The sequence below is a fragment of the Halichoerus grypus genome, chromosome 1 (assembly GCF_964656455.1).
Source record: "Halichoerus grypus chromosome 1, mHalGry1.hap1.1, whole genome shotgun sequence".
NCBI classification, from domain to species: Eukaryota; Metazoa; Chordata; class Mammalia; order Carnivora; family Phocidae; genus Halichoerus; species Halichoerus grypus.
The window spans coordinates 207,583,707-207,610,687 of record NC_135712.1 but is presented as its reverse complement, the minus strand read 5'-3'; the positions used below and the strand labels follow the sequence as shown (position 1 = coordinate 207,610,687).

At 54.1% G+C, this 26,981-nt stretch overlaps 1 protein-coding gene across 17 annotated transcripts in view; it reads left to right on the top strand.

Annotated features, from left to right (window-relative positions):
* NFIX (nuclear factor I X) overlaps positions 1-26,981 on the top strand; it is a 93,921-nt gene that overhangs the window by 11,523 nt on the left and 55,417 nt on the right. The window contains exons 1-2 of one of the 17 annotated variants that reach the window (XM_036110808.2): positions 7,947-8,014; positions 16,486-17,017. In XM_036110808.2, coding sequence (XP_035966701.1) covers positions 16,600-17,017 — 418 coding nt within the window. In that variant the 5' untranslated portion in view covers positions 7,947-8,014; positions 16,486-16,599. Of the gene's footprint in view, positions 1-7,946; positions 8,015-14,564; positions 14,953-15,037; positions 15,487-15,934; positions 16,180-16,266; positions 17,018-26,981 lie in introns of those variants that run through there. The other 16 variants (XM_078054853.1, XM_078054858.1, XM_036110807.2 and 13 more) reach the window with 16 other exon arrangements.

Genomic DNA, 26,981 nt, shown 5'->3' with positions numbered 1-26,981 from the left:
CCCCAAATCCCTCCCTTCTCTTGGTCTCCACCATCCCTGTCCAGGCCTGGAGCTCAGGGAAAGTGTGGGAAACAGGCTTAGGGGGTGTGTCCCTCACCGAAGCCAGCCAGACCCAGGGTCCTCCATACCCTGAGATCCCTGATGACCCTTCTGGGGTCCTCCGAACCCAAGCAAGGAGCTGGGGGGGGGAACCTGAGTTGACAACAGCACGTGTCGGGGAGGCTTTATCATAGGGTCCCTCTGACCTGGCACCTACCAAGGTTTGCAAGCAAGTGGAGTCCCACTGGACTCAACAGAAAGGCCAAGGCCTGAGGGGACACTGGACCTACTGCCCACGGTCCCTGAGAGCCTCTCCCTTTCACTGTTAGCCAGAGCCTCACTGAGGTAGGTTTTCGGGAGTCCCCCAGTCCCAGCCCCACACACTGCCTCATCTCCACTCACAGTCGGTACCCGCAACACCCCGCCACCCGCAGTCTGTCGCGCAGTGACAGCCTGTCACAGGCACTGCCGCACACCGGCACAATCTGTCGTCCACGCACAGTCTCACACGCAACCTGTCACACACACGCACACACACACAGCGGCACAGTCGCACGCACAGCCAGCCTCACGCGATCACACCAAGCGTCACAGCTTGTCACAGCCATAGACTCCTCACAATAAAAATAACAGCTACCAACTCCAGAGCAATTATGCCTGGGCAGCAGGCGGAGTGTGTGCGTGTGTGTGTGTGTGCGCGCGTGTGTGCGCGCGTGCGCATGTGTGCACATGACCTCCTGTAACCCTCCCAAAATGAGGCAGGTATGAGTAACCTGTTTTACAGATGAGGAAACGGAGGCCACAAGGTCAAGTGCCAAGGTCATGGGGCTGGAAGTGGGGAAGGGAGAAATTAGGCCCCCAGGGGCAAGCAAGGCTTAAACAGGTCACCCTGCTTTTCGACTCACTCCTATTCAGCTGAGACTCCCCCTCCTGGCCCTCCCTGTGGGGAGTTCCCTTCCCATTCCCCAGATGGGCAGAACTGAGGTTCTCAGCAGTCCAGCCAAGAAACAGGGGGAAGGGGCCTCAAACTGTCTGCCCTCTGCTGCGGAAATTTGAGCCCTGCTCTCCAACCCAAATGCTATTTGGCTCCTCGTGGTGGCAGGATTTCGTGGGTAGGAGCCTTTGACTGGGGCCAGGGTCTCAGTCCACAGGGCGGGGGTGGGGGCGAAGGAGTGGGGGAGTGGGGAATTGGCAGCCGTAGGCACCAGTGAAGTCCCTCAGCCCAAGACAGGGCCCAGAGTCTAGGGCTGCCCGGCACCCCTACTCCCCAAGGCTCTCCGCATTCCAGGGCGATTCTTCCTCCTCCTCTGCTGCCCGCCTTTCCTCACTTTCCCCTTCTTTGTTCCACCCCTGCCGCTCCCCGGGGCTTCCCCCATTAGAGCGGCCCTGGCCAAAACCAACAGGCCTCCAATGACTTCCCGCCGAGGCTGGCTGGGCAGCTGGCCCTGCCCCCTGGCCTGCCCAGGGGTTAGATCCAGGCTCTGCTGGCCTCGACCGTGGCCCCAGCACACGTGGCCTCTCCTAGGGGGCTTGAAAACACATGCGCATGGCCCCAGTGCAGCATCCTGGTGCACCCTGGCACCTGCATGCCCGTGTCCGACAAGCCAGCAGGGCACTCAGGCAGACTCTCGTGTGCGCACATAAGCACACTCCCGCACAGAGGCTCAGACAGGGGTCCCAAGCACACCCTTGCCTGGTACCCCCATGGGGGGTAGTGAGACTGCCAGGGGCACACATGCCCATAAACACGCCCTTGCCCGACATCAGAGGGGGTCCCCCTCTCACACACACCGCACACACACCACACGCACTCCCCTGCTTGTGCCCAGACCTGGCTCTGAGCACAGGTACTGCCCCGTGGCCGCAGGGGTGTGCTGGGCTCAGGTGGGTCGGGGAGCCTACAGGAGCCGCTGATGCCCACACACGTGGCTCCAGGCCCACGCAGGTACACACCTCCCCAGCCTGCACACGCGTGTGTTTCACGTGAGCCGCACACCTGCCAGGCCGCCCAGGGCACCTGGCTCCAAAGCGGCATTCAGGTTGTTGGGGGAGGAGACCCGGAATCGGAGGCCTAATTCCGCCCCCCGCGGGCCGGATTTCTCTTAGAACACGCGCCTCTCCAAATGTCCCTGGGGTGAAGGTGAGCGCCCCATAACTGCTACTCAGTGGCGCCCCTGCATGTGACATATTTATACTGGAAATTTGTACCTTTATATATATTTTACACAGAACCTCCCCCCCAATGCTCCACGTTTGGACTTGGATTTTACCATCCCCCACTCGGCTTGGTCCCAAACCTACAAACACTGTTCACCAAGCAGGGACATGGGGCCAGGCGGCAGCAGCCTTCCCCCTTCCCACTGTGGACGCCCCACGTTCTTAAAGGCCGGGCCACACCAACGAATCCTGCAGCACTCCCCGAAACACAATCGCGGGGGTGGGTGCTGGCGGCCAGACGTTGCTTTTTGGTGTGTGTTTGCTGTTGCTGCTTAAATTAATCCTGAGTGACGGCCCACAATTCCTCTCCACAAAGAGGCCATTTAATGCCCCCCTCCTCGGGCGAAACTTCCATTTGCCCCCCTGAGTCCAGCTTGGCAGCTCAGACCCTGCGCTGCCCTCCTGGCCTTCCCCTCAGGTGCGCCTGGGGGTGGAGGCAGATTCTCCTCGAGCACCAGGGACCTCAGGAGCGAGTGGGTGGATTTTGGAGGGGTGGGAGGTATCTTAAAATAGAAGCGCATTGCTGAGCAGAGGTGGGGCGGGGGTTGTCTCAGGACTCCCTAGATGGTCCCACTGCCGGACGGTAGCGCTTTGATGCCCCAACCAGGCCGCCTCCCACATCGCCCTGAAGATATCCCGCCCCCCCCGCCCCCACCCCCACCCCCACCCCCACCCCCCGCAAGTCGGTGCATCACGTCGTGTGCCTTTGCAAACCCCGGCAGAAATGTGCTACCCGTGCCATGCACTAGCCCCAGCATATGCCCCTTGCCAGGTGCCCACCGCCTACGAACTCCTTTCATTGTCGCCTCCAAGGTGTTCTTTTCGTGCCTGGTATTCCCGGACCCGCTGCAATTAGCTCACGCCCCGGGTGGGGGAGGGCACAGGTGGGTGAAGGTCGTGGGGAGGCCTTCCCTGGGCTCAGGCAGAGGGAGGGCTGTGTTCTTTCCACGCGGCAGGACACGGGCGCTGACGGTCACGGTCACCTGCACCGCACACGATGGGGTGGAAAGGACAACATACCCCTCGCTGGTGCGGATGACCCCGGCCCTGGGGCACCGGAGGGCGGTCGGCCCTGAGCGGGTCGTGCGCAAAGTCGGGCGTGCGCGTGCGCGGAGGCAAAAAGGCGGGAAGCCGTCGTGCGACAAGCGCCTGTGCACACGACGGTTGGGTCACTTGGGCGGAACCGCGCCAGGCGTTGAGCGAGGAGTGAGGACCGCTGCCCCCGCGGGCAGGTGAGGGGAAACCGGGAACAGGTGTGAAGGAGCGGGGGCAAAGAATGACGCCTCTGCGGACCCTCAGGCCGGGTCCCTGCGGGGTCCTTGCCTCCCCTCCCCCGCACCGAGCAGGCGGGGCGCCCTTCCACCGGGGCGCGGCCTAACCCCTCGCGGCGACCACCCAAAAGTGACCCCGCGTGGCGTCGAGGGCCTGCCGGGTTCGCGTTCTGGGGCCCTCGCCGTTTGCAGCAGCAGAGGCCGCCGCCAGAAGGGGCTCAAATGGCGGCGTTTTGGCCTATAAGCCCGTTGGGTCCCCAGCGCTCCGGGTGGGGCTGTGGGCCGCCTTTGCCTAAGTTGCCTCTTTCGTGCCCATCCGGATACCCGACAGGGGGATAATGCGCGCGAGGGCTTTGGAATGAATGCGATGTTGATAATTCCTGTTATTCTTTAGTCGCGCGGAGGACTTTTGGGGTTAAATGCCCCAGAATCTGCGGGCAACCTTGGGGCACCAATCTGGAGAGGGTCCCTTCTCTGCCCCCCATCGTGCGCGCGTCGCTGCCTCCAGACCCCAGGCCTCCGAAGAGCCTCCCCATTTCTCCCCAAGCCGCCGCCTCTTTTTGGGGAATAAGGGAGGGGAAATTTAGCAGGGGAGATTTTTGTTTGTTTCGAGGGTTGGCTGGGTTTGGGGGCGTTTGGCCTCCAGCAAGCACCGGGAAGAAATGTGACTAAGTGGCAGAAAATGTGCTTTCCCTTCCCCTCTCCCCTGCCTTCAGGCCGCGGGAGTTGCGCAGTCTCCAAGAACCTTTAAAAAAAATTCCCCCCAGATCCCCTCTGATCGACACTGCCTTTCCTCTCACGGATGACTTCTTGAATTTGGGGTGCTAAGCCCCCCTGCCCCATTGCTGCCAGCCATTCTGCAGCACTACCTGGGCCTGCCAGGGGGGAAAGGATAGAAAAGTGGGAAAAGAACGTGTGCATGGAGTGGGCCCGACTTAACCTGTTGGAGGAGGCTGGTGTCCGCATGAAGCCACCCAGCCACCCCTCCAGAGCTCGAGCAGCACCCCAGCATTCAGTGAAAGCCCCCCGGGGGCCTCCCGCCGGCCCCCTCGGAAACCAGTCATTAACCCGACTTCTTATCGTCCAAATTACTTAAATGTGCTTTGGTGGTGTTAGGTCCTTTTCCTTTTCCATGTGCAGATGACTCAGCCTACTCCAGCTGCGCCTGGGGAGGTGACCCGGGCAGCGGCTGACCCTGCACCCTGAACCCAGAGGCGGCCCATCCCAGCAGCACCTCCCCGGCCCCAGGCTCCCAGACCACACTTGGCTCCCCCCTCCCCTTATATTTCAGGTCATCTTTTCCCTCTTTTTTTTTTTTTTAATTTAAAAAAAAATTTAAAGGAGTTTTATTACTTTCTTTTTTTTTTAAGCGTGAGACAGAGGCTGATGGAAACGGGCTGTTAAAAAAAGAAAGAAAAATACATGCCGGTGGCACTCTGTGGAGCTGGCGAGCCTCGCCTGCCTCACGACTGAGCTTTTTGGTCGCCAGTTCCCTCGTAGAACCGGGCATGGGGCACCTGGGATCTCCGCTGCTGAAAAGGCGCTATAGAAATGCAAGGAATTATTATGATTTTAATAAAATTGTGTCTCATTTAGGAGCGCGCTTCTGCGCTGCCTCTGTCGTCGGAGCCCGGGTTTGCCGCGGCAAAGTCTGTAATCAGAGAAAAATACCAGCTTTGTTGAGGGTTAGAATGTATCATTGGCTAATGTGTGTGGTTTTTTTTTTTTTAAATAATGCTAAGCATTGGAATAATTAAAGAGTGAGAAATAACTCGTCTCTTCTCTCCCCTCGTCATTGTCTTATTTAAGGGTGAAAAGCGTGCTTTTAGGCAGAGCTGGTTAGTTTTAATGCGGGCTTTTTTTCTCGCCCGCCTTTCCCTCCGCTCCGGTCTGATTCGCAAATCCCCAAACTGGCACAAGCCGGGAAACTTGCGGCAGCCGTTCTTCTCCCGGAGTTGGAGCCTCGCTCTCCTTTTTTCCCCTCTTTCAGAGACAACCCTCTCCTCTTCCCTCCCCCGCCTCTGGGCCCTGACCCACTGCCTGGTTTGCGCTAGAGCGATTTAAAAAAGAAAGAAAGGAAGAAAGGAGCCGGGCTCTGGTACCCCTGTGCCAGCCGAGGGCGCGTTTCCCAGGCGGCGGGCTGGTGGGAAAGTCAAACCGGGTGGGGGGTGTGGGGTCTCAGAGGCAGAGTCTTGATGCCTACCCTGCACTCTCCCCCCCCAAAAAAAGAATCAAGTATTTCTAAAGATCGCAGGATTAGAGGGCTCAGATCCCTTGTCATATTTTAAATCAAGCTGAACAGTTCTTTCTTCTCCGGCCCCATATGCAATAGGAAGTGAAAATTCGGTCCTTGAGCCCGACTTGGCAGCCCGGTGCCCGTGGTTGGGGAGAGTGCTGCCCACTAGGGCTGGGCCTGGTGTCCAGCCCCAGGACAGTGCTACCACCACCTAGAGGGCCTAGATTTTGAGGCGGGGGAGCAGAGTACAGGGCCAGTGGTGGGCATGGCCTGGGGAGATGTCGGAATGGAGGAAAGGGCGCTTCATCAGGGCTGCAGAGGTTTGCTTCAGGCTGGTGGGATGCTAAGGGCTGCCCCGGCCCTTCCCCCAGTTGTGGGGTAGGTGGGCTCAAAAAGAAAAGGGGTTTTTGAAGTGCTTGGGGGAAGTCACAGCTCCCAGTGAGAAAGGAAAGGGAAAAGTGGGCAAGAAATGGGGGTAGGGACTTGTGCCCACAGGCACCGCTTCGAGTTGCAAAGGAGTTAGTTATTTATTTGCTTCAGGTGTTTTTAATTAAATGTGTTTCTCTTTTATTTTCCTTGTTATTTGGTGCTTAGACTTTTCCGCGATCCCTTGCATTTTGTCTTTTTACATAAGCAGAACCCCCCCCCCTTGGAGAGATATTGTGGGAGGTACTTTGCCTTCAGTGCTTTCTCTTTCCTGCTTTTTTTAAAATTTAATTTTAAAATTATAAAGTAAATTTAGTGCGAGTGAAAGTGAGGGGGGAGCCAGCTGGGGCTGGAGCCAGGGAAGGGGGAGGCAGATGCAGCAGGGTTGGGCCTCCCTTCTCGCGGCAGCTCTGCCCCAGGACCCCCTCACTCCTCTCCCTGATAGACTTTTGGGGACTGGAATGAGGGCAGCCTGCCTGGATGGATATTCATTTACCCTTCAGGAATCCCTGGCTCTGCAGAGCCACTTTTTCCCCATTACACGCCACACCCCTGAGACCCCCCAGTCTCTGCCTACGGGCAGGGTGAACCGAGGGTCTCTTACTCCCCTTGAGGGTCTCTTACTCCTCTCGGTCACTATGACTGTTTAGCTTTCAGCTCGGTGGGCCCTGTTTGTCCACCACACACGCCCTGCTGGTCTGTTAACCCCGCTGCACAGTTGGTGGCCCTGTTGATGGGATCAGAGCTGGGCAGGCACAGAGAGAGACAGAGACAGAGACAGAGAGGCTCGAAACCCCTCTGCAGCCGTGAGGATTTGAGGGGCTGCTTTTCACCGTGCATTTTTTTGTGGTCACATGAGTAGTGCATGCTGCTCTGTTAACACATGTGTGTACATAGGTGCTCGCATTCGACATTACTGGTGGGGGCAGGGGCTGTTTCTAAGGCATATAAACTATGAGACCTCTATAACTTAAAAACTAAAGGCCTGTTCAGCAGTGCTGAAAATGTTCTATTTCTTAATCTGGGTGGGGTTACACAGGTGTGTTCACTTTGTGAAAATGTATGGAGTGCCAGACTTAGAAGTGTGCAATCTTCTGCTCTTCTTTTTACACATTTCAGTTAAAAAATTTATTTAAAAAAAAAAAAAGGAAGACCCAGCCTCAAAAGAAAAGGCCTTCCCTAACAAAATAATAATGATAATAAATGATGATTTAAATAAGAATGTCCTCCAGCCTGCTTTGCTTAGGTCTCCCGCTAAAGAATGGTGGGAGGGCTTGTAAAAATTAGTGGGCTGATAAAAAAGCTCGCAGGCGTGTGGCCCACGAGGCTTCCAGACCCATCCACGTGTGTACGGAGTGCCAGGAAACTGCCTGCAGACTCAGGTCTAGCTGTAGGATTTTTAACATCTCAGGACCAAAGGATGAAAAGTGGTAAGGAAGAAGTTACTTGCCAATTACATTTTGCTGTCAACATCTGGAAAGCAAAATTGCAGCTGTTATCCCTGCCCCCCCCTTACCACCTCTTGTTTTTTTCTGCACACTTAAATTTTTGTATGCATGCCATCCATATTTCGGTTTTCTGCTCTATTAAAACATCTTCACGGCTCTGTTCAAATGGAGTTGTTGGGTTTGGGCTTTAAAAAAAATATATATGTATCTCATAGTCTGACAGTATAATTTTTTGAGCAATTTATTTGAACAGGATGGCCATCAATTGATAATCCCTTCCCTTTTCTTTCCCCTTCTCGGCCTTCCCAGGACTGTTTAGGCCAGAAGCTTTCGGGGAGGACGCTCTCGGCTGCCCTCGCCTCTGCTCCTCTGGGCAGGTACTACAGCTTCACCCTCCACGGCCCTTCTGCGGTGTTTTTGTTTTCCCTTCGCCCCCCAAAAATATTTGAACCAAAAAGCCTCTTTTTTTTTTCCTCCACCCACAGCAAACTGAAAGGGCTAGTGAACCGTGATTCAACAGAGCGAGGGCGCCTCTTTTCTTCCTTAGCATTAATTAACTCAAGTTCGTTAGGACGTTGGGTCTGTCGCCCACAGTTTTCTCTTGTGTGTGCTGAATCGGGTCATAGAGGGAGACTTCCCGTGCAAACAGTTTGTGTTGGAGCTGGAGGACACAGAGGGGGAGAGAGGGTGAGAAAGAAAGGGAGCCGTAGAGGGACGGATTGTGGATTGTGGCCGAGGGGTGGTCAGGTCCCGAGCTCCCGGCACCCTGGTGCCAGCCTCCGCAGGGGCTAGACACCAGGGGAATGAAGATTCTCGGGTTTTCTTGGCCATGATCCTGATAAGAAATTAGTTGGGGGGAGCAATACATTTTGAGGGATTGAAAAATGTCTACCTTCCAACTCCTCAAATTGTACATTTTGGGGAAGCCGCTTGCCCAGACAGGGCCGGCCCAGCTTCCCTGAGCCCTCAAGCAGTGAAAATCCCAGGCTGTTCCTATCCAGGCCACCCTGCTCTCTGCCCCCGGCTCTGGGCACTGCCTCTTACCGCAGTAACTGCAAGAAATAGGCTCTCTGTGGGCCAAGGGTTCGAGGAGTGCAGACCGGTGGAGGAGACCGGGGTTCAGAGAAACTCTCCTCTTGCCCTGGTCCTTCTGCCTTCTGTCCTTTGGCGGGGAGTTGGCGGGGCGCAAGGTGGTGTCACAATGGATCCTGATGGAGCTCTTAAAGAGGGCCTGGGAAGGCCACAAGAGGAGTCTCAGAGGTGCAGGGGAGGGAGGGGAACATCTCCCCTGGAGGATCCCTAAGCCTTTTGTGGGGTCGGGAGTTACAGCTGGCCTCAGGCAAATATTCAACATTTTGCCATTTGCTCCTGGCCTCCTCTCTTGCCCTCTGGGTATTCTTACAGCGGCCCCACACCGACCTCATCTTCACGTGCTGGTTTCCCCTTGCTGGTGCCTTTTGTCAGGTTTTCAGCTCGCACAGAAAGTTGTGAAGCTGGCTTGTGGGGTTCTTCCATCTTCCGGGGCCCTTGGCCATCATGGAGTGACACTTTCCAGTCGCACCAGGTGGGTGAGACTCAGGCTCTGCACTGCTCTTGCCCCCTCCATGCTCGCGGCTGTCCTCTGCCTTGTGCATCCCGCGGAGGACCCCCACATAGCCCGCCAGCTGGAGGACAGGGCTCTGGCCTTCCCGGCTTTTATTTCTATTTGGTGACACAAGGAAGTTTCAAGCTAAATAGTGAATTAAAAGACTAGTGATTTTGTTTTCTAGTCTCTGAAGAGGATGAAAGTAAATTTCCAGATGCACTAGAGAGAATAGATGGTCTTCCCAATACCTATATTCCTACCCTATTTTATTTGGTGCCAGGAGGGTGAGGGGAGATGTGCCTGGAGCAGGGTAGTGTTTGGAGCCAGAACGAGGCTGCCTGTTGGCCCAATCCCAGGCCACCGCTCCCAGTTTGTAGACGGGAGGAGAAAAAGAAGGGAAAGGGAGGCGGTTTTATAGGAGAGGAATGTGCGGCCTGGTTCTGATGCAGGCCGTGTCCTAGACCCAGCATGGGGGTGTGGGGCAATTCCATTCAGCAAGCGCGAGGACGCTAGAAAAATCGTGTGGGGCTGCCTTTCCTGAGCAGAGGAAAATAGGCCCAAGTCAGCCAAAAACCCGCTTTGTCCAAATTCTCTGAGCCTCCTCGCAATGTGCATTTTCTGGTTTCCATGCCTGGCATTTCCAGATTCTTGGATGATTTTACTCTGGCTGCAGAGCCCCTTCCCGCCTTCCCCTCCTCCCCCAAAGAGAGGGGAGGCCCCACCTACCTCTAGGATAAGCAGCCTGGCCCCTTCCTTTTGCTTCCTACAGTTCTTTTTCTATCTCTACCGGAGAGTCCGGACACTGCCTTCTTTTGTGCCTTCTTGTGTCCCTTCTTCTGTGGGACAAGATGGGAGATGTTGGGGATACAAAGTTGAAAATCCCAGGAATTGGGCAGACTAATCAGGGCTGATTTGTGGCTTTTTAAAATTTCCTGCTTCCTTTTTCACCCATGCTGCAGATAGACAGTAGTAAAATGGATACTGAAATATCTGGTTAGTCCTATGAAGGTTTTGTTAGTTATTTAGTTATATAGTTAGTTATACACTCACTGTGTATAGTTATCCAAATTGGCATGTGTGTGTGTGTGTGTATATATATATATATATGTATAATATGCATGTGTCCAGGGTCTGAGAGAATAAATTTGGGTCTTAAAGCAAGTAGGACGAGGACAGATAGGATTTTTGTAAAGATAAGGAAACATTCAAACGGCGGCCCTGTCTTTAAAGATATAACTTCTTATGCTTCTAAATGTTTCACTGTTGGCAGGTATGGGTCGCTTTCGAAACCTGTCTCAGGCTGGGAAAATTATTTTGTTTCCTTGAAGACTTTTGAATACTGAGTAAGGTTCTGTATGAATTTTCCTATTTTCCCTTAAATAATCCACAAGGCTCCATTTGTTTTGTGGAGTTTTGGAAAACCACACATTTTACTTTCTTGTGATAGAAGCAGTCATTTTCTTCAGCTAGTTTTTCTTTTTTGCCCCTGACCCAGAGCCCTTGTCTTTTTGTCCATGTTCCTTGTTTGTTTGTTTGTTTTTTCTTTTCTTTTTTTTCTCGGCCCTGTCTTCTCTCCCTCTATCTTTGTCTTTCTTTCTTTGCAGTTTTGGGCCCAACTTGGCTTTCTCTCTCCAGGTTTGGCTTTCTTCTCTCTCCTTTTCTCTCTCTCTCTTTCTCTTTTCCTCTTTTTCTGTGGTCTGATCAGTGTTTTTCTTTTGGAGGCACATTATTCCTAGTGATGTCTGAAACTGGCATGGGTATTTCAGAAATGTTTCAGTGAAAACTGTTGCTTTAAAAAAAAATCAAATTCTATATACTTGACAATAAGAGAGGCCTTTCTCTCGCAAAGGCAGAAAAATTCCTTTCCACAAACCAAAAAGCCCATGTTAATTTTTAAAGTCTTCTCTCTGGCTTCTCGATTTTTCTTTTAAGTGAAGAAAATACCTTTCCTCCCAAATTGCCGGTTTTTCCTTTATTTCCCCCCCTCTCTTTAGTTTTTTTTTTTTTTGCTCCCTGCTCTCACCAGCATCACTGGCTTCCTCTCCCTCTCCCTGGTTTTTTCTCTCATTCTCTTCCCCCTCCCCTCTCCTCAGAGGCCTGCCTGTCCCCTTGCTTTCTCCATCCCCTGAACCCTTGCACTTGTGGGTGACTCAGCCCTTGGAGAAGCCTTGAATTGTCTGAAGGTTTTTTGTCTTGCTCTTGTCCGTGCGCAGGGTGCAGAGCCTCTGAGCCCTCAGCCCAGGCGGGAGGGGACAAGGGAAGGAGGCTGGGTCTGGGACAGGTAATCTTCCAACAGAGCCTCCACTCTCTTTAACAAAAGGGGGACAGTCCCCTTTTGTCTGGGGCTCCTGAGGGGCGTGTCCAGGGCCTAGAGCCACCACCAGGGCCATGGAGGAGGAGGAGGCTGCAGCGGTGGGGGCACACCAAGTGTTTTGTTTTTTTTTTAAGATTTTATTTATTTATTTGGCAGAGAGAGACTCAGCAAGAGAGGGAACACAAGCAGGGGGAGTGGGAGAGGGAGAAGCAGGCTTCCCGCCGAGCAAGGAGCCCGATGCAGGCTCGATCTCAGGACCCTGGGATCATGACCTGAGCCCAAGGCAGATGTTTAACAACTGAGCCACCCAGGCGCCCCACACCAAGTGTTTCTAATGGAACCTGAGTGATTCCTTTCTGTGTGTGCCCACAGAAGAGAGAGACCTTCTCCCCTCCCTCTCCAAGCCTTAGGAATACCCTGACCTCAGGCCGCTCTTCCAGAAAACTCCCCCACACGCCCCAGACAGTGGCCCCTGTGGGAACAGGGTGAGGGGAGAGTGTTCCCTGGGAATCCATTTCTGCCCACCTTCAAGGTTACAACAACTGGCAGGAGAAGGACAATTGATGATTGTTCTCCTTCCGTGTTACTCTCCTGGGAAGGCCTGTTGCTCCTCCCGTTAAGGGAGCATTGAGGGGGCGCACTGGGCTCTGTGTGGATCCCTGAGGCTCTATTGAGAAACTCCACCGGCCCTCCTGGGCCACTTCTATGTCCAATCTCTCTGCCACTCCCTCGACCTTTGACCCCTTCCTCCATCCCGGAGTGAATCATGGATCTTGTCCTGTTTCCTTAACTTCCACGTGGATCCTCTCACCCGCCATCTCCCCACCACCTACCCAGTTGCACCACCGGTTTCAGAATCAACCCATGTTTAGCGCAACTCTTCCACCCGGCACTGTGGTCTGTGAGATGGAATATGCCAGAATTCTCCAGGAGGCCCATGCTGGCCATTTTCTGTTCGGTGTCTAATATTTAGTATAAATCAAAATGCCAGAAAAACACCCATGTGCCAAATATAAACTCACTTCTGGTTTTTACCATCTCATCTTGACTCTAGAAAGTAAGATTGCTTCTCTCAAGGTGGAGAGGCAGGGTTTGGTATCTTATGTCACTCAGTTAACATCTTTGGCTAATTGGACTGAAGCTGGTTATTAACATGATGTTAATTATTGAACGCTGCTCTAAGAGGCCTGTCTGCAATGACACCTGCCTCCTGCTTGCTCACCTCTGTTTCTCTTGGGGTCAGCTGTGAGCTCACTTCAGACCATTCAGGACCTGGGCTGGGGTCCCAGGTGCTGGCCGGCACCTTCCCATTGTCAGGCTTCAGCGCCAGCCCAGGGCTGCATGTTTTGTCCTGGCACACCCCAGGCACTCTTCCGGGAACCTTTCTGCCAGCGTGAAGGCCACCGAGCATAGGGTTTCAGATGGGGAAGAAAGGGGCACGAGTGAGCAGTGACCTTTTCCCCCCCATGCCAGCTGAGGGCTGAGCCTCACCTGGGGAGAGGGCAGCTGTAGGGACAGTTCCGAGCGGGATCAGCCTCTCCCTGTCTGTTTGAAGTCTCTGCCCTTCTTTTAATAACTGTCTCCTCCTTACAGCTTCTCCAAGGCCTAAGGCAGGCTGCTCAGTAGCCCCTTGCAGAGAGAACCCATGGAGATGGCACTCACCCCAGGCCTCCCTCTCCTGAGCTCACCCTCCCGCCTGGCTGGGAGGGAGGCCGCTTCCCTATGACTCGGTTTCCCCAAAGTTGTCCCGCTTTTCCTGCTAGAGCCCTTTCCTTCCCGTTTTGTTGTTTCCTGTCTTCGCTTTCTCCCTTTTATATCGGTTTCTTTTTGTACACTCTTGCACCTTGCTCCTCCGTAGGGGTTCGGGCCCTTTAGTCTGAATTGAATTGGGGGGTAGGTGAGTGTTGTCCCTCCTCCAACCAAGAAACACTTAAACACAGATCAAGTGGAGAGGGCAAAGCTGGAGAAAGCAAAGAATGAAGTGTCTGGGGGTTGGGGGGAGGCCTCGTAAGACTCAGTGACTGTTCGGAAGTAGTGTCCATCTTCCTGCCTTTGTCACTTCTCCCTGGGATTGGCTGTTGTGTTTGTGGCTGCATGTAGTGCTTGTCAGCGGAGTGCTGTGACAGGAGGCTATTTTAATAAACTGTTGCAGTTTCTCGAGCCGAGCTGCATTGCGTTGGCATCCCTCGTCACCGCTAATGGAGCGTGCGTGGCTGGGTGTGGGCTGAGGGAGGCGGTGGAGCTCGCTGGGGGCCTGGGAGTGGGGGTGCGCCTCGTCTGGGAGTGCTCCCGCCAGCGGCAGCCGGGCCCGGGGAGGAAGGGGTGGCCGCACCCTGGGCGCCAGGTCCCTGCCCTGGAAGTGCTGCTGGCATCGACACTTTCCGAGCTCTCTTTCTTCTCTTTCTATTCATAGCATCGCAGGCTCGTGTGTATGGCCAGGGAGGAAAACTTCCACTCGCCCCTGTGCGCTCCATAAATAAAAAAAGAAATAGAACCAGAAAGAGAGAGTGTGAGGGCCTGAGAGAAAGAGACTGAAACCAAAACACAGAGAAGGCGCAGCTGCTCTCCCCAAGGCCTTCTGGGGCGCCCGCCCGAGCCAGGCCTTTATTTATTTCTTTTTCTGGCTTAAAAAAAAGAGAAAAAAAATCCGTGTCTTCCTCAATCCTAGTCCCCCCAGCTCTACACCCCCCCTCCAAATTTGCTGGCTGGCTGCTGCCAAATGGACCCGAGTGGGAGCCTGGAATGAAAAATTCATAACTGCTGGACTTTGCTTGCTCATTAGACGTGAACTTGTCGATTGGGCAAATTGTTTTTGGTCTCCAACTGCCGGGGGCTCTCCCCACCCTCCCGGCTCGCCCGGTTCCCTCCTCCCCTTGGACACAGCCATTGGCTGCTCGAGGATGTCTCATTGCCAAATAGGTGGATCCTTCTCTCTCTCTCTCTCTCTCTCTTCCTTCTCCCCCCCCCCCCCTTTTACTGGCTTTGGCACAGGCAAATGGATGGGGATTGAGCATGAAAGGGGAGAGAGAGGGAGTTTAAGAGAGAAAAGCAAAAAAAAAAAAAAAAAAAAATCCAAAACCCAACCAGCGCTCTCTCTCTCTTTCTCTCTCTCTCTCTCTCTCTCTCACACACACACACACACACACACAGCACCATCCCATCCACGTCCTCCCTCGCTCTCTCCCTCTCTCTCTTCTTTCCTCCCTCCCTCCCTTACTCCCTCTCTCTCTTTTGCACGCGTCTGCCAGCGACGGTCTGCAGCCGGTCCGAACTCGTCCTCTTCCCCGGGAATCTGCGAGCTCCCCCTTTGCCTGCGATCAGGCTCAGAGGCGGAGGGAGGCAGCGCGAAGTTTACACCCCTGTGCCGCTGCCAAAGCCGAAAGCCTTTTTCTTCAGCTGCCGCTTTCCCCCTCCTGGTTTTTGTTTTTGTTTTGTTTTGCACGGGGGGTGGGGTGGGGTGGGGGGTGGGGTGGGGTATGCTGTGTGTTGGGGGTGGTGATTGGGAGGTAGGTTTTGATTTTTAAATTTTGCATATTTTCCTTCTCTCTCTCTCTCTCTCTTTTTAAACTGAAAGAGGATGCACAGGAGGCGAAATTGAACATTTTTTTGTTGGCTTTTGTTTACCTGGCGTGTGTGGCAACCGGCTCGCTCCCTCTCTCTGCTTGCTATCCCTGACCTTTCTTTCTTTTTGCTCCTTTTCAAAAAAAATATTAATTTCCCCCTTCTGTGCAATGGAGCGTGGAGGGGGGAGGAGGGGGAAGGGTTTGAGAATCCACCCAAGCCCGGCCCCTATTCCCCAGAACACCAATAATAACCCCCTTTAAAACATTTACCTTCCTCCCCTGCTCCTCCCCCTCCCCCCTCCCCCCACCCGCCCCCAACTCACAACTCTGTTGAGTCCAGAAGCTCAGAATCGGGCGTTGGGCTTTGCCGGGTGCTTCAGATCAATGGTAATTATTTAATTTTTTCCAGTTTTATTTTTGTAAACAGAAATCAATTATTATTTAAACTTCAAACAAGCAAACAAGCAAAAAAAAAAAAAAAAAAACCAAAACCGAAAACAAAAACAAAAAGCGGGAGCCCAGCCCTCTGTCACCTGACTGAGTGGGAAAGAGGGTGAAGGGGTCAGTGGGGAAGGGGCTGCAGGACGCCCCACGTAGCTTTTAACCCTAATGTGGCCGAGGCAACCACCTTATTTGTGCTAACATGAAGTGTTTTGTTCCTTATTACTGTGATTAACATTAGTATCGGTGTCGGTAACAAAGCTGAAATCACATATTTAGGATTTAGATCTGATTAAAAAAAAAATGCTGGGGTGGATGTTCCAATTGGAGCAGGAGAAAAGAGAATGAAAACAGCTTGGGGAGGGCAATGCCAAATCCGGTTCCTCGCTGGCTCCTGGATGTCATGTTCTCTTTTTGGGGGTGGCCAAAACCCGACCGGTGTCGGGACTCGAGGCGGCCCCCGCACGCCTAGCCCGGGCGTCCACGGGAGTCGGTGCAGACCGGACCCCGCACTGGGGCGAGCTGACAGGAGTTTGCGGCAGCGATAGAACATGGAGATGTCATGGGCGCGACAGAGCCTGGCGGGGATACCAGCAGCGTGTGTGTGTGGACGGCAACGTTGTCTGTGCGCGCGTGTGTGTGAGTGAGTGAGGGAGAGAGAGAGAGAGAGAATAGGTGTGTGCTCAGGCGCTGGGTGCCTCTGTCTGGCTGCTGAGGCTGACATGGGAGCAAGCGGCTGGCGAGGCTGGTGGTGGCTCCAGACCACACTTCTGTAGAACAATCACGAGAGAAAATTGTCGTGGGAGGGGGGGAGGAGGAGGAGGCGGCGGTTTTTCTTGTGCCCCCCTTCTAACGCTTCTTTTCTCCTTTTCTCTTTCCCCTCACCCCGGCTTCCCCTCCTCCCGTCCTCCCTCGCCCCGCATGCTCCCGGCTTGCCGCCTGCAGGATGAGTTCCACCCGTTCATCGAGGCGCTGCTGCCTCACGTCCGCGCCTTCTCCTACACCTGGTTCAACCTGCAGGCGCGGAAGCGCAAGTACTTCAAGAAGCACGAGAAGCGGATGTCGAAGGACGAGGAGCGGGCGGTGAAGGACGAGCTGCTGGGCGAGAAGCCTGAGATCAAGCAGAAGTGGGCATCCCGGCTGCTGGCCAAGCTGCGCAAAGACATCCGGCCTGAGTTCCGAGAGGACTTTGTGCTGACCATCACGGGCAAGAAGCCCCCCTGCTGCGTGCTCTCCAACCCCGACCAGAAGGGCAAGATCCGGCGGATTGACTGCCTGCGCCAGGCCGACAAGGTGTGGCGGCTGGACCTGGTCATGGTGATTTTGTTTAAGGGGATCCCCCTGGAAAGTACTGATGGGGAGCGGCTCTACAAGTCGCCCCAGTGCTCGAACCCCGGCCTCTGCGTCCAGCCACATCACATTGGAGTCACAATCAAAGAACTGGATCTTTATCTGGCTTACTTTGTCCACACTCCAGGTAGGTCACTCTCCACCCCCCCCCCCATTTTATTTTACTTGCCGCCATTTGTTTTGTGTGTATCGCTCCTCTTCTTTTCCAAAGGATCCATGCAATGGGCTTAACTAGCACGCCTGTCCTGCCGGGGGGGCTGCAGCCCGTGTGATGTTCCCCGTCCCCTTCTGTTTCCCTCCACCCTCCCCATTCTTCCTCCTTCGCTCCCTTGCCACGGTACCTACCGGATTGTCGTGCATCTCCCTCTTTGGAGGACTCATCTTACCCAAAAGACGCTGCAGGTCTTAGGACTGGGGCCACACTGCCCCTGAATTACCCACAATGGTGAGAGTTGGTGATGAACACTACCACACATATACAAAAATCACTCGTTGCTCAGATTTAAAATGAGTCAGAAGTATTGGGAGCCAGGTGCTGGCTTTCCTGCGGCTTCCCCACAAGTCCTAGGGAAACGCGGGATTTGGCACAAGCGGGATGGGCAGCAGTTCGGTGGAGAGAGGGGCGTGTAAAACCCCCGGTTAGGAGCCAGAATGAATAGAAAAGAGGAGAGAAGGCAGAGGCAGGCAGATTCTGGGGCCCAGATGCCCAGGCGGGAGCTGTTGTGGCTGGGATTTGGCTGCCGGAGAGTAGGAAAGTCGTTTGACTTCATAGAAAGTGAAAAGGAGCAGGAGGTTCTGTGCGCTCTCCCTTCCGCCGTGTGTGGCTCCAGTGGGGAGACCCCAGGATGGCTGCCCACAACCCCCACCCCTCGGCTGGGAAGCACAGAGGCTCTCCCCAGCACAGGCATGGCAGGGAGGAGCGTCGTTGCTGCGGTGGTCTGAGAGAAACAAACAATCCAAAAACTCTGCAAATTTTCCTTTTCCTTTTGTGTTCCAAGTAGTTCCAGTTCTCCTCTTTGCTTTTCCAGTTTACCCAGCATTTTGGGTCGGGGTGGTGCAGTTCTCTTCCTCTGTTCCTTTCACTGCCCCCCCCACCCTTTCCCTTTTTATAATTTCTTTCCGCTTTTGTTTTCTTACAAATTGAAACAGAGATGGCTGGTTAATTTTTAGCCTCCACTCAGCTACGCCCAATTTACTGCCGCCTTTGAAACCTAAACGGGCGGCACTCTGTGATTAAGCAAGGCAGAAGTGTGTTTACATTATGCCCAACCAACTTGTAATGAGAGGGCTACCAAACCTTTTTCTCTGTGTATGTGTGTGTGTGTTTTTTTTTCCTTTCCACCATTCCGGTATTTTTTTCCCCCTTGTTTCCCTTCTTTCTCTCTTTATGCAAATGTAACAGAATGTGGCTTAACTTCAACTCTGGTGAATGTTCTTTCCCGCAAGTGTGTGTGTGTGTCTTCCTTCCTGTTCATTCATAAAAAAGAAAAGCAACTCACTTTTCTGCTGTGGTCACTCCCTTGCCTGTTTGGGAAGTTGGGAGGAGTGGTATGACTTAATCCAGAGATGAAATTTTGGGGAGCTTTTAGCATTGCGTCAGGAAGGTAACCTTTACTAGGATTGGCACTGATGGTTTATATGTTGGACAACTCTGGGGAGGAAAAGGTGGTGTTGGAGGCCTCTCTCCTTACTCAGTCACATTCTCTCTCATTCTGAGAGGTGGCTTTGGTGGTTGGTTGGAGGCAGTGGACAACGCCTGCCCCCCTTGCCCTGGCCCCCGAAGCCATTGCTCCCTCCATGGATCTTTCTAGGCCTACACCTGGCCCCCTGTGACTATCGTGACCCCTCATGAAGAATGCCTAACTGCCAGTCCTCTCCTCTGTTCGTCCTTTTTCTTTCTGGAAATGAGAGACTAAAGAAAAATTTGAAAAGTTATCCTCTCATTCTCTGTCTACACAGCAAGTTAGAGTGGGGAGGGTGTGTGCCTGGTGGTGCTGGAGGTAGCTTTGGGGGAGCTTGGAGCCTTGAGTTTGTGTCTGTCAGATAGATCTTCTGCAAGGGGATTCGGTATCTTCTGATTTCAGAACTAGGGCCTCTGAGATGGAAATCAGTACTCATCTTTCTCTGGCTTCCTCCTACCCTGCTCTCTAGCTAGATCCCTGTAGCCGAGCTGTTTCCCTTTCCTCTTTTATTTTAGGCCAAATTCTTGACTGCTGCCAGCACGGGGCTGAGGTAGGATGAAGTGTGTGTGATGAAGGAGACCGTTTGTGGCCAGCCTCCTGGCTCCTGGACTAACCAGGCAGGTGTCGGGAGAAGGGAGGCATCCCCGCCCACCCCCCAGCTATAATGAGATCACTTGCCCAGGAATATGAGCGAATTCATGCCCCATCGAATGCGACCGCAGCCATTTCTGTCCCGGCTGAGGTCCAGTTCCTTGACAAAAGCTGAGTGGAGAACTGAGGACATTTTTAAATAATTCATCTCTACTCCGGCTCCCTGGACTCCAGATAGTTTCAACGAAGGTAGGATTTCTTGCTGGAATTGCTTTAATTCAGACGTGCCTCACTGCAGAAGCAGGGGTGAGTCGTTGCAGCACGGGCCACCCGTGGGCCTGGGGTAGATGGTCTCAAGAATGCGAGGAGCAGGCACGGCTTTGCCCTCAAGCCACCCCAATGTGCTAGAAGATGTCTTCTCCTGGCTAATTCCCCAGACAGCATCGATGTGACAGCACAGCCTTCTCCATGCCCGTGCACTCCGACGTCCTCAGCAGGCCGCCCCTTGTTCCTTCCCCGCCCTGGAACCTGGGAGTGGGGGCTAGGGTGGCAAGGGCTCAGACAAGAGTTGCCGTGGATTCTAAAAGAAGTCCTTTTCTTCCCTTAAAACTGGGCCGAAGGATCAGCCTGGGCTGAGCTGGTGGTGCTGGGTGTGACGACAAGTGAATTTGACACGGTGCAAAGCGTGAGGGCACTGCTTTACCTCCACGTGCCGTCGTCATCCGTGGCCCTTGCGTGCTCTTATTTTGCCCCACATGAAGCTTCGAGAGGAGCCATGGTTGGGGAGGGAATCTAGGACGTGTGTGTGATGTCTGGAGCTGCACTCCCAGTGTGCGGCGTCCAAAAGACCGCCCAGAGTGTGTTACGGCCTCCATGAGGGTTAGCCTTCCTGCTGGGAAGGAGTCTCGCCATGTGTTTGTCCCATTTAGGAGGGGACGTTGAGGCAGCTCAGGATCAGAGAGCACTGTCATGAGGAGGAAAAGTGTATCCCTGATGATGTCCTTCCATCCAAAGAGGTTGCCCTAAGGCAGGCGGTTGAAGATAGGCTGGGAGCGCGGGTCCAGGAGGCCTCTGCTTGTGTGGGGAAGGATGGCTGTGCTGGTCTGGGAGTGCTGCTAGACTCTTTCCAAACCTTCCACGGGGCCCTGAAGGTGAACTGGTATCTTCAGACCTGCCCTAACCTAGGCTTCGGCCCTAGGAAATAGAAAAATCTGGGCGCCTGGCTGGCTCTGCTGGTAGAGCATGTGCCTCTTGATCCCGGGTTGTGAGTTCAAGCCCCACGTTGGGTGGAGAGATTGCTTAAAAATTAAAAAGAAAATCTGAAAGTAATAAAATGCTTTACTGAATGGAAATGGCAGTGGAGGCCCGTGAAGTCCAGATATTCGGGTGGTGGTTCTTTCCTTTATCTCCACTTTTTCATTATGGAGAAATTCACATGTAGAAGGAGCCCCCTTCACCGGTGCCAGTAGTTTGCCAACTTACGGCCAGTCTCGACTCATCCATACCCCCCACTGCCCACCCACGCTGTGTCGTTTAGAAGAAAATCCAGGCATTGTAGCTTTTCGTCTGTAAATATATCTGCGCACATCTCTAAAGATAAGGAGTTGTGAAGAACATAACTGCAATATCACTGTCACACCTAAAAATAATTTCTTTAGTTTCTTTAGTTTGGTCGGGCTAGTCCGTGTTTACATTTCCCTAATCATCTGATTTTGTTGGTTTCTCTAGGTCAGGATCAGAATCGGAATCAGGTGCACACAGGGGTGTCTGGCTGGCTCAGTCGGTAGAACATGCGACTCTTGATCTCAGGGTCGTGAGTCCAAGCCCCATGTTGGGCGTAGAGCTCTAAAAAAAAAAAAAAAAAAATCAGGTGCACACATTGCAATGGGTCGATAGGTCTTTCAAGACTCATAACCTCTAGGTGGTCCTCCTCCTCCATCTTGGTTTCTTTTCCGGCAGTTTTTGGGTTGTTGCTATTGAAGGACCTGGGTCATTTGTCCTGTAGGGTTTCTCTGTCTGGACTCCACAGCCTGTGCTCCTTTGGGTTGTTCAGGGCAGTGCTCTGAAAGGAGATTCTGCCTCCCTCCTCACTTCCAGGTCCTGGGACGGCTGGACCTTACCCAGCACAGGAAATGGATTAGCACCTAAGGAATTGTCTAAGTGAACTTTTACAAGTGCACGGTCACCCTTCTCAGGTATTAAAGTCCCCTGGTTTTTGCTCTCTGCTTCAGAGCTCAGGGCTTTGCAGTGAGCACTGGTTTTCAGGTCCGAGGGAGGACTCCTCATCTGGGTCCCTCCCTGGTGGTAGAGGGCATCGTTCGGCCATGTTAGCCCTGCCAAGATGCAGCCGATGCCAGCGATGCCCCAAAGTCTTCGCTGGACGCTCGGCCCATCTGGTGGCTCTGGTGCCAGTGCATGGGAGGGGCCGGAGGAGCACCAGCCGTGCTCTTGGGGGACTAACTCCTAGCATGGCCCCTGTGCCACCTCACCCACGGCCTCCTTTTTCAAGGCCCAGAAATGCCACTGGTCTGCGTCTTTGAGGCAACACCATCTGGTGCCAGGGCTAGCGGAGACCGCAGGGCCCAGGAACCAGATTCATATGATTCGCAAGATCTACGGATCATCTTTTAACCCAACGTAATGTCCCCTTTAGAACATCCTGGAGGAGAGGTCGGTTTTGTGCAAAGGTCAACTTCGGTCGTAAAATTCTTCGTTCGTCCAACCCCGAGAATGGTTAAAGGGATGAAGCAGCTAACGCGTACAGATGCAGGCACAGGGCGGGCAGGCAGGGGCTCGTAGCTGCCGCAGTCACGGCTGTTAGGACTTCGTGCGCCCAAGGCTGCCTCCCTATCACCTTCACCTGCCAGTCTCATTTCTGGTAAGGGACGATGCAGGTGAGAGCTAAGTTTTCTATAACATGGCAGCCTCTCAGATGCTGAAGCCCGCTCTCATGGTTCCTTTCCACCCATCTCCCCAGGAAGCTGTCCTTTCTCCAGGCCAAACATTGCCGGTCCCTCCTGCCTCCCGCACCGGACGCAGCTCCTCGAGCCCTTGCCATTTTGGTCACCACTCCCTGGAGGCCCTCTTAAACTGGAGCATTTGGTATGGACACAGAAACTCGAGGCTCAATCAGATCCCATGGTAGCCACAGGATTTGCAGGGCCTTCCAGCTCCGTAATTTGTGGGGCCCAGTGCAAAATGAAGGTGCGGGGCTCCTGGTGCAAAATGATTAGGGACCGCAGTGTGACAACAGTGAGAACATTAAAACCAAGCATGGGGCGTGTGTGACCGTCCAGGCTGCACACCTGTAAAGCCGACCCAGGCCACCTGTGCTCTGTTAGTGTGACAGCGGATGCCTTGCTTGTCGGGATGGAAGGGTGCTGGGGGCTCAGGCTAGCCTCAAGAGGGGTGTGACCCCAAAGAGGAGATCAGAAATGCCCAGACCCAGTCCTTTGGCTTGGCCTCATCCTAGGACTCCCTTGACCATCTGCTCCTGTCCCCTTTGTCCATAGCCTATCTGCCCAACCGGTCAGGGGTCCGCACTGGCCGTGATGCACAGGGGTCTTGGTGGAGTGCCCACTCTGCTGGCTGAGTTGGAAGCTGTAGCTCAAGGGAAAAAAAGACTCAACCCTTGTCTGAGCTTGAACCAGCAGAGGCGGGCTGTGAATAAGCCGGAGGGGACCTGGATGCCTGAGCACGGTGACCAACTGTGCTCCACCACCCACCCAGAGGAAACAGGCCCACTCTGCAGCGGGAGGGCTGGGCCTCAGATACGCAAAAGGACTTCCTGAGGATTCTGTTTACTTTTTGGCACTGCCACAGGGTGGTCGAATTTCCTTTATTCATGAAATACGCACTTGGTGAACCTACTGTGAGCAAGGCCCTTCGAAGAATGAGAGATTCCTGCATGCAGCTGGCAGGGTTTGGGTGAGGGCCTCATGATGACTTCTAGAAGCGCTGTCCTGTAGGCGTGAATGTGCAGTGATCCATGCTGGAGGGGAGGGAAGACCTGCTCAGGCTTCACCAGGGGCCGTGGGGAGGGAGGCAGGGCCCATCTCTGCCACTTTCTAGTGTTGCACAGACCCGGGGACGCCGGGGAAGGGTGGGCCAGAGGGGCGGAGGGCCGTGCCATGGTCCCCCCTGTTCTGGTGTCCTGTGGCAGCTGTGCAGAGAGGGCCCAGCTGAGCATCCCCTCTTCTGCCCAAGGAAGAGGGTGGCTCTCTCCCCACTCCTTTCTCTCTTTGCCCCGTCGGTCCCACCCCCCTCCCCTGTCTCAGGAGCTGCCACGCTTCAGTTAGTTTATCCTTCAGTGTCCGATTCAGAAGTCCTTTCAAAGGCCCGAGCCGTGTCAGCGCGGTGCTCGCACAAAAGGCCTCTTTGATTTCTTGTTTGTTTTCATTTGCCAGTGGAGGGGGAGGGGGCTGGAGAGAAAGAGCTTCTGGGTTTTAAAATTTTTATTTGGGTTGCTTCATTCTCAGAGGGGTTGGTTCCCTGGAACTCCTTCCTGAGTTGGGGGCTTGGAAGGCGATGATGGGCGGTCTTCTGGGGAGAGGGCTGACGGGGGATGTGGGGGCTGCCCCCACCAAGCAAGAGGGGGAAGGGTGGGGGTTAGGATATGGTCGTTGGTTCACCTTCAAACATTCCGTGCTAGGCCCCAGGGTGGGAAGGGTCAGGTTAGAGCCCACTGCTTGGGTAGGGAAAGGTCTGACGTGCCTGGCACCAAAGGACATTCCCGTGTTAGCTGTGGACATCCTAGTAGAGGCCTCGGCACAGCTGTACGATTTGAGTAGTCCTGAACCTTGACTTTGCCATTTTCCCTTTAGTGTCCCAGATTCCCTCTTGGATGAGAAGGGAGTGGGGATCCTTCTAGCATGCACATTCCTCGGAAATTCTAAGTGTCTTCAAATACAGGCTGGGGCTCCCCACTCTCTGTCAGGGAATGAAATGGAGGGGTGACAAGTCTACCCAGCAGCCTGGCGTCCTGTTGCCTACAGGCCTGGGACAAGCCCCCGTCCTCCCAGGCTTGCTCTCTCACTCCCCCCCGCTCCAAACCCCACCCCATACCTCTTGTCTCTCCGTGATGGCTGGTTTGTGAGGCGCTGCAGCCATGGGTGCCCCTCCCAGAGGACATGGCCCATGGCTCCTGGAGGACTTTGAGGACAGGGAGCTGAGGCTGCAAGGAGACAGAGGGCTGCCCTCGCCAGCGGTTTGGGACTAGAGGCACCCAGACTGGTGCCTGTCGGGGTGCATACTTTAAGCACATTTGGGTGCGTCCCAGCATGCAGTAAGAAGAGGTGCAGCCCATCGGTTGCTGTGCCTGTGTGGAGGCCTGACTGCCACGGCTCAGGAAGGGAGTGCTGGAGAGTGAGGCTTGGGCAGGTGGTCACGGGCGTCAGCAACGGGGAAGTGTGCCCACTGGGTGAGGGGGCTCCGCAGGGCCTGGTTGGCAGACGGGAGGAGGAGGCTGGGGGGCTGAGAGATAGATAAATATAGCTGATGGCATTTCTGATGATAGGTTTTTCTTGGCACCAAGGGCACCGTGGAAAACAGCACGACAAACGCCGGCCCCACAGGCCGCCGTCGCCATTTTAAGCATGTTTGAGCCGAGGGGTTGCTGGCATTAGAAGAGGGTCCCAGCAGGCAGAGGGGCTGCGGCAGGGAGGTTTGGCTGGACTGGGCCTCACCCCCTGGGTGCCTGTGTTTTTTACTTTGTCCGTATGGGTATCTACTAACTGATTTTCTGGCCCTTTGGGGATTAAAAAATATTTTGGGGTTGCTCTTTGTGGGCTTGTCTCCCAAGTGACTTACCCCCCCCCCCCAGCCACTGTGGCCTATCTATTGGTGTGTGTGTGTGAGGGGGTATTCTGGCTCTTGTCCTCACTTTTGATGTCTTAATGATGACCTGGCATGCTACTGCCCCAGGTCAGGGCCATTGTTCACTGTTATTTGGGGGACATCCAATAACTTAAGGGGCACCCATTTGTTCAGGCTCCCAACAACTTCTTGTTCCCTGTCCAATGGAGGAAGGGGCACACCCCTGCTCTCCCTCCCCTGCCTTAATTCTGTTTTTTCCATCAAAGGCCCAGTTATGGCTAAGGCACCATGCTGAGTCCTGTCTGTGTGTTAACCACCCAAATTCTCACACCGATTCTGGTTTTAAATCTGTGCTCCTGGCTGAACGTGTTTGTGCTGAGGTGACTCACAGCGGTCTCTGTGTGCAGTGGGGGGATCAGTGAATCAGACCCAGGGGGCCTGGGAGTCTTCCTGGAAGATGACCTGTTTGAACCACTAACCCCATCTTGAAAGACAGTGAGGAATTACCTCGTTTTTGTCAGCTGGCTGAGCCTTTTCAGCCGCCAGAAGCTGATTCCCTCCTCACAATGGTTGAGTGATACAGGCAGGGCAGGTATTACTATCCCTGGGCCCGTACAGAGACGGGAGCCCAAGTACAGAGATGTCAAGGCACTCAGGTCACAAGATGAGTTTCCGGCAGAAGGACCCCAGGATCCAGGTCACTGAGCACTTCCACCTGTGGGCCTTGCTGCTCCTTGAACTTCATGGGGATTGCTGGCCTTGGCAGAGTCTCAGAGGAGAAAGCTGTGTGGGTCCCCATGGTCTCCCTTGCTCTCTAGGAGCTGAGACGGTGGGGCTGGAGCCTAGCCTGTGGCTCAGCTCAAGGGCTCCCCCAGCTGCTGAGCACATGGGGTGGAGACAGTGATCGGGCACCTGGCCTGTCCTTGACACTGGCCTCCCCACCAGCTGGCCCCCTGCCTCCGACCTGAGAGGTAGCACGATTCGGGTCGGGTCAGGTCCACTGAATGTCTTCACCCTGCCGTGGCCAGCTCGGCTTCTTGGCACCCCTCCCTGGAGTATGGGGAAGGGCAGGTAGAGTGGGGAGGAAGTCCAGGCCTGGGGCCAGGCGGCCTGATCCTTGCTCTGTCACGCCCTTTTCCTGGGAGTCTGCTTGGAATCAATGTTTGAAATAAAAATGAATGTAATTATCCTAATTAACCAGATGATTGCTGGAAGTTTTGCAGTAATCTTCTCTACATTGTCTCTTATGCTCCGTCACATAAACTCTTGCCCTTACCCCTTTCTTAAAGTTTGAAAACTTTGGGTCTGTGTACATAAAAACTCTCCCAACGTGTGGAGGGGTGGGGCTGTAGGGAGAGGCTAGCCCATACTAGAGATTTTCCTGTTTCTGTGGCTAGTGAGAGAGGGACATAACCTCTTAACCATTGACAACAGCTCCGGTAGAGCAGTTTCCCAACCACGGCACTGTTGGCTTTCGGGCCAGGCCATTCTGTGTCGTGGAGACCGTCCTGTGTGTTGTGGGCTGGTTAACATCTCTGGCCTCCACCTGCTAGATGTCAGTTGCAACACCCCACCCCAGGTGTGACAACCAAAATATCTCCAAACATTTCCATGGAGAGAGAATGGCCCCAGCTGAGAGCCTCTGGCCTGGAAGAAACAGAGGGATTCAGACAGAACATTGCCCACATTTACTTCTTGCCTCTCCTCTCAGTCGCGTGGCAGTAGAACCTCTGAGCCCCGGCTGTTCCCCTGCATGTCCTATGCCATTTTCCCTTTCTGGGCAGCAGGAGCCTGGGCTGAAGCAATCTGGGGGCTCCTCTCCCTCATGAGAATCAGGAGCCCATCTAAGAGTCTCCTCCCGAATGTCCCTCCTAATATCTTGCATCGGGGTCTCTCTGTGTGCTGGGGCTGCTCATTTGGGGACTAGAGCAGGGGATCTGCAATTCAGCTGACCCAGGCCTATGTGACAAGCTAGTGGCGCTGTCAGGGCCATCCCAGACCCCG